The following is a 17,266-nucleotide window of genomic DNA, read 5'->3' as shown; positions in this document are numbered from 1 at the left end:
CCTTTCCTACCCCTGACAATAACCCATCTACCTTCTTCATGTGGCTGTGGAGTAACTACTTCCCTGTAACTCCTTTCAATAACCCCCTCTGCCTCCCAATTGATCCGAAGTTCATCCAGCTCCAGTTCCCTAACTGTTCTGGAGGATCTGGACTTGGGTGCAATTCCCACAAATGAAGTCAGCAGGGACTACAAGGTGACCCTTATCTCCCACATTCTGCAGGAGGAACAGTAAACTGCCCTAACCTTCATTCCCACTATCCTAAATTCCCAAATGGACCGCTGGCAAATGAAACACGAAAGAAAACACTGGTAATTTAAACTGTACACACAGATATCTGAACAGAATCCCCTGCTCCCTCGTGACGTTTCAGACTGCCTCCAGGAACTGAACAACACCCAGTCTGAAGGTTAAATAGTTTATACGCTATCCTGACATATCCGTCCGCTGTTCACTCTCCGACTGCCTCCAGGAACTGAACCCGGACTAACTTAAAGTTAATCTTTTCGTTCCACACTAAAACCTGTTTAATGTGAATGTACTTTAGACCAGGGCAGTTCGTCACAGTATCACTGGATTAAAAATGTGTTAGTTAGGGCCCAGTGACCGTTAACGGGATCAGGAGCTCTTGTTTTGGCGAAGAGGAACTTTTCTGCAAGTTTTAAATCCCGGATCATCGCAATGTCTCGAATGCTGAGCGTTGATCTCCCAGATATTGAGGTAACAGTGCTCCCCTAAATCAGGAATCGCTCGCCATCTCGTACTTTTTTGTTGTTTCATCTTGCGTGCAGTGTTTGTAACAGTGAAGTGTTCACTTTGATTCATGCAACTACGAATCGGTGACAATCAGGCAGATGTTTCCATCTGACTGAATAATATCAGATCTGATGTGTCCTGTTGCTTTCTTGAAGCTAACGCCCTCCTGACGAGAAGTCAGGAACTGGGGGCGAATTTGCTCCAAGTATCTGGTGCTGCTCGGGGAGGTGATGTGTGCAAGGAACTCGACATGTGGAGGAGCCGGTGCTGGCCTGGGGTGGACAAAGTTAATAATCACATAACACCAGGTTATAGTCCAAACTGTTGGACTATAACCTGTTGTTGTGTGATTTTTAACTTTGTCAAATAAACGTGTTGGACTATAACCCGGTGTCGTGTGATTTCTGACTTTGTCCACCCCAGTCCAGCACCAACATCGCCACAACGTGTTCCAAGAACTCATTGGGAGTGGAGTATGAGTTTGGGAAATGGAACACGCACAAGACCCTCCAATGAAAGTGCCCCCTTCCCCAAACTTTACCACTTTTTAAAAACAGATCTTTAACAGTGGGAATTCCCACTTCCAAAACTATGTCAATTGACTCTTCATAATAATTTATTTCTATACGAGTGGGAATGGGCTGCTGACTTTGGTGCTTGCATACACTCTATTATGGCCATACCTGAACCTTGGGATGAGCTGTCCATGCTCCTTCTATGTAAAACAAGCCTCCCATCCACACCTAGAATAAACATAAAGAATTGTGAATGCTGGAAACACAGAAGAAAAACATAGTGTGCTGCAGAAACACAGCATCAGTAGAGAGAAATATAGAGTTAAACTTAGCATTTTAAAGAAGAGAGATGCTGCCAGACAGGCATACAGCACAGAAACAGACCCTTTGGTCCATCTAGACCATGTCGACCATGTTCCCAAACTAAACTCGTCCCACTTGCCTGCATTTGGCCCATATCCCTCCAAACATTTCCTATTCATGTACTTATCCAAATGTCTTTTGAATGTTGTAACTGTATCTGATTCTACTACTTCCTTCATTCCACATAAAAACACCCTCTGTGTGGAAAATGTTGCCTCTTAGGTCCCTTTTAAATTTTTCTCCTCTCACCTTAAAATTATGCCCCCTAGTTTTGAACAGCCCTCTGTAAGGAAAAGACCTTTACTATTCACCTTACCTATGCCCCTCATGATTTTATCAATCTTTACAAGATCGCCCACCAACCTCTCATGCTCCAATAAAAGAAGTTCCTGGACAGCCAGCTTCAAACCTTCCTCAGTTTCTCCAGCACTCTCTTGTTCAAAGCACACTGGGTATGGACATATTATTGCAATCCTTGAGTCTTAATGCCACCTTTATTTGGCTATCCAGTGTCGTGCTGTGTTGATATTGTATTTTTCATTGTTACTTTTGGACTCCCTTAAAGATTTAGACATTTTTAATGAACCTGTTCAGCTATGTTATGACACCCCTCTGGTGCAGGTGAGACTTGAATACTGGCTGCCTTCCTTCAGAGGTAGGGACACTACTGTTGAGTCACAAGAATCCCCTACTGTCAAGGAAATATACTTATTCTCATGTTATTTCTTATCTGTTGCCATCCTTTAGCAATATCATCCTGAAATCAGATTTCAGAGAGCTAAGAAGGAAGTTAAAAATCAGAACCTCAAAAGTAGTCAACTCCAGATGATTTCCACACTCTCATGCTAGTGACAATAGCACTGGGGCTGACTTTGTGGCTTCATCTTCAGAGGTTCAGTTTTAATCTACTCATAGGAAAATGTGCTGTTTGGGCGGTTTAAGACAGATTGGCAGAGGGAACTGGAGCCTGAGGGGGAACTCGGATTGGACAGAAGCACTTGAGAATGTAACTCTTTTTGAAAACGTTTTGCGATTTACGTATGAAAGAACTGAAACCAGCATGGTCATTCAAAAAGATGAGAGACTTATCAAACAATCCAGGTTGTTTTCCATATATAATTTCAGTTGCATCACACTGTAAACTTTTGCTATAAATTCTGTGTCTTACAATCTTATTCTCCACAACCACTTGATGAAGGAGCAGCACTCCGAAAGCTAGTGCTTCCAAATAAACCTGTTGGACTAAAACCTGGTGTTGTGTGATTTTTAACTTTGTACACCCCAGTCCAACACCGGTATCTCCAAATCAGGAATCATATAGTGTAAGAATAAAGAATGATGTAACAAAAGCAGAACTAAAGGCATTGTATCTGAATGCATTAAGCTTTCACCAAAAATGTTGACTGAACTCTGAAATCTTACCCATTTATTTCATTATTATTGCAATTGAAGAGACTTGGCTACAGGCTGACCAAGACTGGGAACTAAATATCCAAGAATATGAGAGATTTGGAAAGAATGGGCCAAAAGGAAATGGATTAGCATTCTCTTAAAGAACGAGAACAGTACATTGATAAGAGAGGATCTAAGATTGAAGGATCAGTATGTAGATTCTGCATATGGTGCTAACAAATAGCAAGGGACAGCAAACATTGGAGAGAATTGTTTATAGGTCAACAGTTGTGGTAATGTTGGGTGCAGTATAGTATCGGTATGTTTTCTTGATTTTTAAATAACTACTGGAGACTGGGTATAGGTTTATTCGATGGTTTTATTTGAGCGACATTCCAGATGGAAACAAAACTCTGGAATATACAGAAGGCTACACTATTCTTATCCTCTAATCCACAATTCAGTCTTCCTTCATACATAGCAAATAGAATAAATCTCCCTTGTCTGTTAAGGTCTCCTTCACCTAGTGCCAGCAACCCAATAAGTATGAAAACAGTATAAAGTTGCAGGTTGGATAATCCTATTTGTAGGTATGCTAAATGCTTGGAACATATTCTCCTGGACTGTGTGTTTGGTGTGCTTTTGGAGGTGATTTCTTGGATTTGCCAGAGATTGTACTCCATCCTGACAAGAGTACCAAATGAAAAGGTGACTGGTTTTACATACAGGCTCGAACAGTTGTGAGACCAGCAGCTGCAGCATGGTAGGGAGATAGAGCAGAAAGTCCATTACTAAATTGGAGCTGGACTCCTCCATGGTCTCTGATCATAAATGGGGGATGTATGTAACAGGGCAGCTTGGTGTACACACCCACTCAGTACTTCTCTGTAGGATTCCTTATTAAGGTCCTTTTCTGAGTGCCCTGCAGCAGAGCTCATTTCTCACATTGTTCCAGATTTCTCAGCTCACTCAACACCTCTTTGCTACCAAGTTACATACAGTGCCAATCTCCAAACTGCTGGCTGCCACGTGTCATACCAAGACATGCAGCCTTTTCATGAATGCAGTGCTGTTGTTCCCTTTTCTCATCCCAGGACTCCTTTGGCTAATAGGTAGCAGGACTTGTGTGTTTGAAAATAGGAATATGGAAGGGTTGGTGTGCGGGAGGGGAGACGAGCTTAGGAGCAGGAGGTCCATAATCACACCCTTTACAGCTTACTCATTACATCAGAAAGGAGTGTATACTGGGAATTGAGAAGGGCTATAAGTCAGGAATATCATGAACGTTTCTATGAGAGTACCGCAGACCCCGTAAAAGTCAGTCTTGCACTGAAGGGGAACCATTCCTGCTGCCTTAATCTGCAAGAGAGAATACAACTGGTTGTGCTGCACTATGTATGTGCTTGCCCTCTTCTGAACGTATATTTTGTTTGGTGAACATTTTGTTTTGCTTATAGCTGTAACACTATAAACGGATTAAATTCATTGTACTTTGTGAGAATGTATTCATTGAGCATTTATTATATACTAATAAATATTTTAATGTATTTACAGAATAGATACTGTTATTATTGTAAAACAACCTTTGTTTGTGAATCTGATTACAATTGCTATAGTCAGCATCAGGTTGACTATGTTATAACAAGATAAAATTTAACAAATTTCAACCCTGGCCCGGCAGTGCTTTGTTCACTTCTGATGAAAATAAACTTCCAGTCTTATATATTAGAACAACTTTGTGTTTTAATCGAGTGCCTTATGATACATCTCTCTGAATAGCCTCTGATAATTATTTTTATTGCATGAGCAACGTATTTGAAGCCTTGTCATTTCGATATTTTAGGGCCCACAAGTGTGAAAGAGGCCGCACATCCTCTGATTTAAATCAACTATTTGGGGATCACTGACCTGTTTGGTGGTTTTGAACAAGTTTTTTTTTAATCATTTGCTACAGATCTGGGAACCATAATGGAGGGCCTGACGTTTTCAAACTTCATGAGAGAGTTTAGGAGAGCTTGCACTTTAGTATTATTTGCTCCTTTTTTGTGTATATGTGACCCTATGAACAAAATATTGGCTATCCCTATGCTGGAGCATAGAAGTATTTAGTTAGTGATTAGCTGATATATTAACTGCACGCTACAGTACTCAAATTATTTTCCATTTACTAACACATACGGATCACTTCTGCTCTGAGCAATAATAAATTTCTAGACTTTGAATGATCACTTCATCCAACTCACTGGGAACTGGGTGGCATTTAAGTCCTGCCTGATGCTGCATCACTCTGTCATTATGTTCCTTCAGCAGTGTCCTCTTGTTCCTCCTCAAAAGACTGATCCTCTCTTCAGCATCTATCACCATACCTCTTTCCCTGCTGCAGTTGATCAGAGCATAACATGCTTAGATTGTGTAGCATTCCTTAAGTGGAATGTACTGCATGGCACGGCATACACACCACACATACACACATTCTCTTTCACTCTCTCTTGCTGTCACTCTCACTCTGTCTCTCTCTCGCTCTCTCTCTTGTTCTCGCTGTCAAGAGAAAGGTTGCAGCAATGATCCATCTTCATTGGACATTAATCATTCAAATGAGTATGGAAAGCAAGGCAAGGTCGCAGTTCACAAACGGGATCACAGGCTCAGCTTGTAATCCAGAGTATTCCACTAAACCTTTATGTTCCTTTCCCCCTTGCACTCCCTGTTTGACTCCATCAGTACTTCTGCATATTCCTACCCAAGTTGTTCATTTACATCTTTGTCCCCTCACATTACCTCCTCAGTCCCTGCCCTATTGCTTAGCTGTGCCAACCATTGTACTGCCGTAAATCCCCACTGTAGCAGTCAGGATAGTGGTGATCTTCAGTAATACCCACTCCCACTGTAATCCATGTCCTCCAAGCACTACAATCTCCTCTTTTCAGTCATGTTATCTCCCTTCACATATATTATCCCTTTGAATCCTTTCATGATGCCTCCAATTCTGGCAAGTAACTCACCCACCTCTCCCAGTGATAACCTCCCAATGAACCTCTTGACTTTAGGTGAGCAGACACTGATTGTGGCATAACATGTGACTGACTTGGATGGAGAGTCCCACCAAGCCACACTTGATCATTATAAATGCCCCTGACTGAATTATCAGTAGCCCCCAACTGATTTGCACTGGTCTTGCAGTATTGACTGTGGCCCACTCCCTGGACAGCAATGATATGGAACCCTGGACCCTTACTAGCCAAATGACCAACTGACTGTGTCAAAGGCCCAGGACTGGGGTTGAATGCTGCCTCTGACTGTGGTGACACTGCCTGCCTGATGACAGTTCCCTTGACTTGAGTGAGGAACTACTCCCCTTAGACTTTAAGATGTGGTCATTTGGTTAAAGCACATGCAGCCTATTTATCATGTAAACTGCTCACGTCTGCTGTAGATGTGACATTGATATAGTACACTGCCGTACTGCAACGTGTCTATCCTTTTACTGATCACTGACAAGCTGCCTGGCTTCATGTCTATATTAAGTTGCAAAGCAAGATCAAAATATCCTTCAGCCTTTAAGTTCTGAATAAGACAGCAAAGTGGTAAACGGCAAGGCAGAATGATGTGTGTATTTAAGTAGGTGTGAAGAGAGCAAGCAAAGAGAGCAGCAATGTGGAGATGGAAGGTGCTGGTGTGCTCTCCAGTGAAACATTGAAGTGGAGAACTATATTCTAAGTGGGTCTCAGTGTGATGTAATGATTTGCTGAGGTTGGTGCATGGTCAGTGCCGAACTCTGGGGATATGGGAGCAAACAGCCACTGATGTGAAGCATACCGTGAGATCAAAAGAGAAAATGCTGGAAAATCTCAGCAGGTCTGAAAGCATCTGTAAGGAGAGAAAAGAGCTTATGTTTCGAGTCTAACTGACCCTTTGTCAAAGCTAAAAAAAGGGAGAAATAGGGAGGTATTTATACCGTGAGATGTTGGGGACTGCTGTCCAATATGGAGGCCTGGAGGAGCAAGCAGTGAACTGGAGCCACCAGATACCAGCTCTGACTTGCATGTCAGGACTTTTCACCATCTAGTTTCTCTCAGCCGCACAGAGAAATAGGACATTGCAAATAAATGAGTTGAGATTAAATAGTAATTAGGTGTAAATTGATGCAAAGAAGGATGGAGAATTGGACTTCTTTTCAATTTGGAGAATTACATTTTTCTTATCTTGCCACATTTTCCCAATGGAAATGCCATTGCCCATATTGTTCAGAAACTCGGAAAATTCAAGCATTCCCTTTAGTAAGTGATGGATCTGGAAGTGTTTATGACTTTTTTTTAAGCTTGAGTCTGTTTTAAAGGAACTTGTTAAAGTTCTGACCATAATTTTTGGTGTAAAGTTGCATTCTTTTTTTAAAAATCTGTGCAATTTGACTTAGAGTCATAGAGATGTACAGCACAGAAACAGACCCTTTGGTCCAACCCGTCCATGCTGACCAGATATCCCAACCCAACCTAGTCCCAACTGCCAGCACCTGGCAGATATCCCTCCAAACCCTTCCTATTCATATACCCATCCAGATGCCTTTTAAATGTTGCAATAGTACCAACCTCCACCACTTCCTCTGGCAGCTCGTTCCGTATACATACCACCCTCTACGTGAAAACGTTGCCCCTTAGGTCTCTTTTATATCTTTCCCCTCTCACCCTAAACCTATGCCCTCCAGTACTGGACTCCCTGACCCTAGGGAAAAGACTTTGTCTATTTATCCTATCCATGTCCCTCATAATTTTGTAAACCTCTAAAAGGTCACCCCTCAGCTCCGATGCTCCAAGGAAAACAGCCCCAGCCTGTTCAGCCTCTCCCTATAGCGCAAATTCTCCAATCCTGGCAACACTCTTGTAAATCTTTTCTGAACCCTTTCAAGTTTCACAACATCTTTCTGATATGAAGGAGACCTGAATTGCACGCAATATTCCAACAGTGGCCTAACCAATGTCCTGTACAGCTGCGACATGATCTCTCAACTCCTGTACTCAATACTCTGACCAATAAAGGAAAGCATACCAAACGCCTTCTTCACCATCCTATCTACCTGCGACTCCACTTTCAAAGAGCTATGAACCTGCACTCCAAGGTCTCTTTGTTCAGCAACACTCCCTAGGACCTTTCCATTAAGTGTATAAGTCCTGCTAAGATTTGCTTTCCCAAAATGCGGCACTTCGCATTTATCTGAATTAAACTCCATCTGCCACTTCTCAGCCCATTGGCCCATCTGGTCAAGATTCTGTTGTAATCTGTGGTAACCCTCTTCGCTGTCCACTACACCTCCAAGTTTGGTGTAACCTGCAAACTTACTAACTGTATCTCTTATGCTTGCATCCAAATCATTTATGTAAATGACAAAAAGTAAAGGACCCAGCACCGATCCTTGTGGCACTCCACTAGTCACAGGCCTCCAATCTAAAAAACAACCCTCCACCAACACCCTCTGTCTTCTACCTTTGAACCAGTTCTGTATCCAAATGGCTAGTTCTTCCTGTATTCCATGAGATCTAACCTTGCTAACCAATTTCCCATGGGGAACCTTGTCGAATGCCTTACTGAAGTGCATACAGATCACATCTACCACTCTGCCCTCATCAATCCACTTTGTTACTTCTTCAAAAAACTCAATCAAGTTTGTGAGACGTGATTTCCCATGCACAAAGCCATGTTGACTATCCCTAATTGGTCCTTGCCTTTCCAAATACATGTAAATCCTGTTCCTCAGGATTCCCTCCAACAACTTGCCCATCACCGACGTCAGGCTCACTTGTCTGTGGTTCCCTGTCTTGATCTTACCACCCTTCTTAAACAGTGGCACCACGTTTGCCAACCTCCAGTATTCCGGCACCTCACTTGTGACTATTGATGATACAAATATCTCAGCAAGGGGCCCAGCAATCACTTCTCCAGCTTCCCACAGAGTTCGAGAGTACACCTGATCAGGTCCTGGGGATGTATCTACGTTTACCCGTTTAAAGACATCCAGCACTTCCTCCTCTGTAATCTGGACATTTTGCAAGGTGTCACCAACTATTTCCCTACATTCTATATCTTCCATATCCTTTTCTACAGTAAATACAGATGCAAAATACTCATTTAGTATCTTCCCCATTTTCTGCGGCTCCACACAAAGGCCGCCTTGTTGATCTTTGAGGGGTCCTATTCTCTCCCTAGTTACCCTTTTGTCCTTAATGTATTTGTACAAACCCTTTGGATTCTCCTTAATTCTATTTGCCAAAGCTATCTCATGTCCCCTTTTTGACCTCCTGATTTCCCTCTGAAGTATACTCCTACTTCCTTTATACTCCTCTCAGGATTCACTCGATCTATCCTGTCTATACCTGACATTTGCTTCATTATTTTTCTTAACCAAGCCCTCAATTTCTTTAGTCATCCATCATTCCCTATACCTGCCAGCCTTTCCTTTCACCCGAACAGGAATATATTTTCTCTGGATTCTCGTTATCTCACTTCTGAAGGCTTCCCATTTTCCAGCTATCCCTTTACCTGCGAACATCTGTCCCCAATCAGCTTTTGAAAGCTCTTGCCTAATACCATCAAAGTTGGCCTTCTTCCAGTTTAGAACTTCAACTTTTAGATATGGTGTATCCTTTTCCATCACTCTTCTAAGTCTAATAGAATTATGGTTGCTGGTCCCAAAGTGCTCCCCCATTGACACCTCAGTCACCTGCCCTGCCTTTTTTCCCAAAGAGTCGGTCAAGTTTTGCACCTTCTCTAGCAGGTACATCCACATACTGAATCAGAAAATTTTCTTGTATACACTTAACAAATTCCTCTCCATCTAAACCTTTAACACCATGTTTGGAAAACAGTCTATGTTTGGAAAGTTAAAATCCCCTACCATAACCACCCTATTATTCTTACAGATAACTGAGATCTCCTCACAAGTTTGTTTCTCAATTTCCCTCTGACTATTAGGGGTCTATAATACAATCCCAATAAGGCGACCATCCCTTTCTTATTTCTCAGTTCCACCCAAATAACTTCCCTAGATGTATTTCCAGGAATACCCTCCCTCAGCACAGCTGAAATGGTATCCCTTATCAAAAACGCCACTCCCCCTCCTCTCTTGCCTCCCTTTCTATCCTTCCCGTAGCATTTGCATCCTGGAATATTAAGTTGCCAGTCCTATCCATCCCTGAGCCATGTTTCTGTAATTGCTATGGTATCCCAGACCCATGTTCCTAACCAAGCCCTGAGTTCATCTGCTTTCCCTGTTACACCCCTTGCATTGAAATAAGTGCAGTTTAATTTATTAGTCCTACCTTGTCCCTGCTTGTCCTGACTGTTTGACTCATTTCTGTTCTCAACTGTACCAGTCTTACATTGATCTCTTTCCTCACTATCTCCCTGGGTCCCATTCCACCCCCGCCACCTTACTAGTTTAAATCCTCCCGAGCAACTCTAGCAAATTTCCCTGCCAGTATATTAGTCCCCTTCCAATTTAGGTGCAATCTGTCCTTCTTGTACACGTCACTTCTACCCTAAAAGAGATCCCAATGATCTAAAAATGTGAATCCTTCTCCCACACACCAGCTTCTCAGCCATGCATTTATCTGCTCTATCCTACTGTTCCTGCCCTCACTAGCTCGTAACACAGTAATCCAGATATTACTACTCTCGAGGACCTCCTTTTTAAATTCCTGCCTAATTCTCTGTAATCTCCCTTCAAAATCATGACCTTTTCCCTTCCTATGTCATTGTTTCCAATGTGGACAATGACCTCTTGCTGGCCCATCTCTCCTGTGAGAACATTTTGCACCCTCTCTGAGACATCCTTGATCCTGGCACCGGGGAAGCAACACACCATTCTGCTTTTTCGCTGCTGGCCACAGAAACGTCTTTCTGTACCTCGGACTAGAGAATCCCCAAACACAATTGATCTCTTGGAACCCAACATACCCCTTGTTGCATTAGAGCCAGTCTCAATACCAGAAACTTGGCTGTTCGTGTTACATTCCCCTGAGAATCCATCACTCCCTATATTTTCCAAAACAGCATACCTGTTTGAAATGGATAGCCACAGTAGACTCCTGCACTAGCTGCCTACTTCTCTTACCTTTCCTGGAGTTAACCCATCTATGTGACTGTATCTGAGACTTTCCCCCATTCCTGTAACTGCTATCCAAAACATTCCTCATTGCTCCTAACTGTCTTTCCAACCAATCCATTCGATCTGATAAGATTCACAACCAACAGCAATTATTGCAGATATAATCTGCAGTAACCCTTTAAACTCTCTTTGAACTCCCACCTCTGACAAGATGCACACATCACTCTACTAAAGGCTATTTTTGCTCCTCCACAATCTACAGGCCCAGAAAATAACAGTGTGACTTATCTAAATATCAGTGAAAATCTGCAACCTTTACTCGCAATAAAGATAAGGGCAGCAAAAACATGGGAGCACCATTATCTTCAGGATTCCTCAGATGTTTGTTAAGACATGGGGTGAACCATGCTGCTTAATTTAAACCAGCAAGACAGAAAATATTTATCCTGTGCAGTAATCTGTGAAAATTCCAGAGTCCAAGAACTGTTTAAAGTAAAAATTAACAACTTTATTTCTTAAAGTATAACAGAGAATAATTAACTAACAATTACTTACAACTCCTTCCTCTAACCTATCTTTTACTTTTCCTTCTATAATGGTAAAATCCCCTGATTAAGATTTACTGAAAAATTCAAATTTCAAAACCAGCCAGCTGTCAAATCTTCTCTTTGCAGATTTGCTCTCCAGGTCAGGGTCAATGATTTTCTCTATGCAGGCTCCTTCTCTAGGCAGGTACGTCTCAGTTCTGATTAGCAGTCTACATCTATTGGTCTTCTCTCCCAACTATTCAATTTTAACTGGTCTTTTACCCCAAAGCATTGGATTGTTTCATTGGTTTTTAATATTGTCAATATATTAAATTCAAACTTGATTGGAGGTATGGGGTATAATTTAAACTGACTGGCCGAATTTGAATTTGTTTTTGTCTCCAGGCAACCAGCTACACTAACTGCTGGACCACATGCTACATTGTATCTTGTTGAGAACACTTGGTGCTGTCAAGTAGTTCTGCTAGCTTTTCACTTTCTTAAAGGTACAGTGCATCTTCATAACAACATCTTCATAACATGTTGAAGCAATCCATGTTCAAATGCAACAAGATCTGGACAATATTAGGCTTGGCTAAAAAATGGCAAGCCACATAAACACTAGGTAATGACCACCTCCGATAAAAGATAATCTAATCACCGCCCCTTCACATTCAATGCTTGTACCATCACTGAATCCCCCATAATCAACATCCTTGGATTTACCATTGACCAGAAACTCACCTGGAAGCATCACATAAATCAATGGCTACAACAGCAGGTCAGAGGCTAAGAACACAGCTTACCTTCTTACTCCCCAAAGCCTATCAACTATCGAGAAGACACAAGTCAGGAGTCTGATGGAATAATCCCCACTTGCCTGGATGTGTGCAGCTCCAACAATCAAGAAGCTTGACACCAACGACGATAAACAGACCACTTCTTTGGCACTACATCCATTCCCTTCACCCCTTTTACTCAGTGCGTACTGTCTACGAGATGCACTGCAACAATTCACCAAAGATCCTCAGACAGCACCATCCAAACCCACAACTGTTTCCATCTCGAAAGACAAGGACAGGAGATACATGGGAACACCACCTGCAAGTTTTCTCCAAACTCACCATCCTGACTTAGGTAGATATTGTTCCTTCACTGTTACTGGGTCAAAATTCTGTAATTCCACCACTAATGGCATTCTGGGCATATCTACAGTATGGGCACTGCAGCAGTCCAAGAACGCAGTTTAACCCTTCTCAACAGCATTTTAGGATGGGAAATAAACATTGTCCCACCAACGATGTCCATGTTCCAGGAATGAATAAAGAGAAAGCCCTTCCTATCGTGACTTAGTAATATTGCTAAAGCTGGTTCTTTCACTGAAGCTGGGTCAAAATCCAAGAACTCCTGACCCTAACAGCACTGTGAGGGTACTTCCAGCACATGGACTACAGTGATTGAAGCAGCTGACTTGCTACTATCATCTTAAGAGTAATTAGAGGTGGACCAGTCATAAACACCAACACCAAATCCAAAGAATAAATAAAATTCAGATTGCTGTTATCCACAGATATTTCTCAACGCTTTTTCATCACCTCATAGATTTAATGTCATTTACAGCATAGAAGGAGCCCACTTGACACCACATGTTCATGCCAGTCAACAAAGATCTGACAGCATTAATCCTATTTTCCAACTCTTCACCCATAACCCTGGAGGCTTTGGCAATGCAAGTGAATAAATACTTCTTAAACATCGAGTCTTTCTAACTCTGCCACTTCATCAGACAGTAAGTTCAAGCTGTCCCACCACCACCCAGGTTTTTTTAAAAAAAAGACTATCTTTGGCTCCCCTCTTAGCCTTTAATCTCCTGACTAACGTCTATGTCCTTCCATTATTGGTGATCAGAACTGCGTCTACTAATGCAAGAAGTATCTTCCAATCATTCTATTCAGGCACTTCATTATCTAATACACCTCTGTCAAGTCCCCTCAACCTTTTCTGCTCCAAAGAATACAATTCCAGCTTAATGAATCTTTCCTCATAGCTCAGACCCTTCAGCCCAGGCCTCATCTTGGTAGACCTCCACTGCAACCCACTCCCAATTGCAACCACATCATGTAAAATGGTGATCAGAACTGCATACTGAGCTCCAATTGTGATTTGACAAGAGTTTTGTAGACTTCCTGCATAACTTCCTGGTTCTTGTACTCTATGCCTCGCATAATGAAGCCTGGTATCCCATATGCCTCGTTAACCTTTCTGAAGTACTGCGTACAGTTCTGGCTGCCTTGCTATAGGAAGGATATTAACAAATTGGAGAGTGTTCAGAAAAGATTTACCAAGATGTTGATGGGTCTGGAGGGTTTGAGTTATAAAGAGAGGCTGGAAAATCTGGCTATAGTCCAACAGGTTTAATTGGAAGCACACTAGTTTTCGGAGCGCCGCTCCTTCAACAGATGGTTGTGGAGGGCACAATTGTCAGACACAGAATTCTGTGTGCTTCCAATTAAACCTGTTGGACTATAACCTGGTGTTGTGTGATTTTTAACTTTGTGCACCCCAGTCCAACACTGGCATCTCCAAATCTGGAAAATCTGGGACTTTTTCTAACTGGAGTATAAGAGATTAAGGGGTGACCTGATAGAGAATTATAAAATCATGAGGAATATAGATAAGGTAAATGGCAAAGGTTTTTCCCAAGTGTGGGGGAGTTCAAAACTATTTGTATTTTTAAAGTGAGAGGAGAAAGATTTGGAAAAGATGTGAGGGGCAACCTTTTTTATACAGAGAGTGGTTAGTATGTGGAATGAACTGCCAAAGGAAGTGGTGGATGCAGGTGCAGTTAAAATGATTCAAAGATATTTGGATAAATACATGAATAGAAAAGGTGTGGAGGGGTATGGACCAAGTGCAGACAAGTGGGATGAGGTTAGTTTATGGTCAGCGTGGACTGTATGATACTGTGACTTGCCTGATACCTTCAAAGTTCTGTAGATATGCACACTAAGGACCTCTGATCCTCAGTACTCAAAAGGATCTGACCAAAGCGCATACGTTTAAGGTGAGGAGTAAGTGCTTACAGGCAATTTGAGGAAAATGTTTTTCACACAAAGTGTGTTAGATATATGGAACATGTTACCTGAAAAGGGTGGTGGTATCAAGTGTTCTTGCAACATTTAGGAAGCTTTTGGAAAAGTACTAAAATGGCCAGGCATAGTACACTATGGACCAATCCTACACTATGGAAGTAGGATTAGTGCGGGTTGGTTTCTGTTGGTTTGCATTGACATGGTTGGCTGAATATGCTGTATGACTGTGTGCTTCTAAAACTATGATCATTAATAATGTAATTGCTTGTCTTGTTAGCATTCCCCTAATGCATTCTGTCACACCTTTTTTTTGTAGTTTGAATCCCATTCCCCATGCTCTGCTCACTTCATCAGTCTGTTGCTTCAAGATTTACCACCCAACCAAGTTTTTTGTGATCCATGAACTTCTTGACCATACCCCCGCATTTTAGTGCAAATCATTAACTTCTACCAGAAACTACCAGTGGAAACAGACTTGCAGTCACAGAAAACATCCCTCCACCTTCACCCTCTGTTCCCTGCCTTTCAGTTAACTTTGGATCTAACATGCCACATCTTACTCTTTTGATCAATCTGTCATGAGGAACCTTATCAAACGCCTTACTCCGATCCATGGAACTCAGTACAGGCATTATCCTCGTCAACGTTCCTGGTTACCTCCTCAAGAAATTTCAATCAAGTTTGTCAAACACTTCCTTTGCTGACTATTCCTGTTGAACAATGCCTGTCTCAGTGCCAATATTCTGTTGCGAAGAATTATTTCTAATAATTTCCACACCAATGAGGTTTGACTGACTGACCTGTAATTTCCTCGTCTATCCCTTCCATTTATAATAATGGGATAATGTCACAGTCTCCACCTTGATGTCGATAGCTGTCCTCCTTTTCCATTGTGAAGACACAAAGTATTCATTGAGGACTGTACTCACATCGTCTGTTTCCATACACAGATTATATCTATGGTACCTTGAGGGAAAGAGGTTTCTCTTGCTCCTTATGTAGTTAACAAAAACCTTTTATTTAACCCGCCAATGCTTTCTTATTCAATCTCTTCACTTTCCTAATTTCCTTTTTAGGTTTTCCCTGCACCTTTTATACATTGATGGGGACACAGCTTCAATCAGCCCATTGTAACTGTAACGTGCTTCTCTTCCTTCCTAATCCTAATCAGTATCTGTCTTGACATTTGGAGTGACCTGGTCTCAGTCATGAATCTTTGTCTTTATGAAAACATCTTTGCCGTATACTCTTGTTATTTCCATCTTGAATGCCTCCCACTAATCTGATGCATTTTTCTCTGCAAGTCGCAGAGTTGTTCCTGATGTACTTGGGCCCAGTCATTTCTTATGCAAGTAAAATAAGCCTTTCCTTAGTTTAGCACTTTTATTTCTGGCCCATCTTTTATTCTTTTCCATTAGTATCCTAAATGTACCTGAGTTATGGTCACTACTTCCAAAAACACTCCATTAATAATGTGTGCTTGTTAATATCTGGGCTCGTTTCTGAAAATAAGGTCTTTGGGGATATTAGATTAGATTACCTACAGTGTGGAAACAGGCCCTTCGGCCCAACACCGACCCTCCGAAGAGAAACCAACCCCCCTATATTTACCCCTGACTAATCCACCTAACACTATGGGCAATTTAGCATGGCCAATTCACCTAAGCTGCACATCTTTGGACTGCGGGAGGAAACCGGAGCAAACCCACACAGACACAGGGAGAATGTGCAAACTCCACACAGACAGTTGCCTGAGGCAGGGATTGAACCCAGGTCCCTGGTGCTGTGAGGCAGCAGTGCTAACCACTGAGCCATCGTGCCACCCCTTAATGGCTATTGTATACGCTTAACTCCGTATCTACACTTCTTGTGTTTTTTACTTCAACTCATGTGGCCTCATTTGATGATTCTTCCAAGATATCACTAATCAATTGATACCTTAATCAATATTTCAAACCCTTCCTCTTCTATATCCCTCTCTTTGTCATCTGAATATATTGGTCATAACTATTATATCATACTTCCACAATCCTATCTGTACCCTCAGTTCATCTGTCTCATTTCTTGAAAGTAGAGTCATAGATAGATAGGACAGTGAAGAAAGCACCTGGTATGCTTTCCTTTACTGGTCAGAGCATTGAGTATAGGAGTTAGGAGGTTATGTTGCTGCTGTACAGGACATTGGTTAGGCCACTTTTGGAATATTGTGTGCAATTCTCTTCTTCCTATTGGAAGGATGCTGTGAAACTTGAAAGGGTTCAGAAAAGATTTACAAGGATTACAACGGGCCAAGTTCTTCAGACCCTTCCATTCACTCAACCTGAAATGTTAAATCTGAATTCTCTCCACAGATACTTCCAGACCTGCTGAGCTTTTCCAGCAATTTCTGTTTTGTTTGTGACTTCTCTTTTTAATTCGGCCCTACCTTTCTGCTGACTGCCAGGCTCACTTCTTAAAGTTTTAGCTTCTAATTCCACATTAGCTTGTCTTCCCTTCTGAATGACTTGTCAGGATCTCTTTGCC

The 17,266-nt window shown here is 41.9% G+C and overlaps 1 protein-coding gene across 1 annotated transcript in view; it reads left to right on the top strand.

The window, feature by feature from the left end:
* The first annotated feature begins 413 nt into the window (after positions 1–413).
* Positions 414–17,266, top strand: part of LOC122554210 (dihydropyrimidine dehydrogenase [NADP(+)]-like) — a 739,011-nt gene continuing 722,158 nt past the window's right edge. Inside the window, exon 1 of the mRNA XM_043698867.2 lies at positions 414–720. Coding sequence (XP_043554802.2) covers positions 682–720 — 39 coding nt within the window. The 5' untranslated portion in view covers positions 414–681. The remainder of the gene's footprint in view (positions 721–17,266) is intronic.

This window comes from Chiloscyllium plagiosum, unplaced genomic scaffold, assembly GCF_037043375.1.
Source record: "Chiloscyllium plagiosum isolate Xiang-an unplaced genomic scaffold, Cpla_swu_hap1 HiC_scaffold_9, whole genome shotgun sequence".
NCBI lineage: Eukaryota > Metazoa > Chordata > Chondrichthyes > Orectolobiformes > Hemiscylliidae > Chiloscyllium > Chiloscyllium plagiosum.
This window is presented reverse-complemented; position numbering and strand designations above follow the sequence as displayed.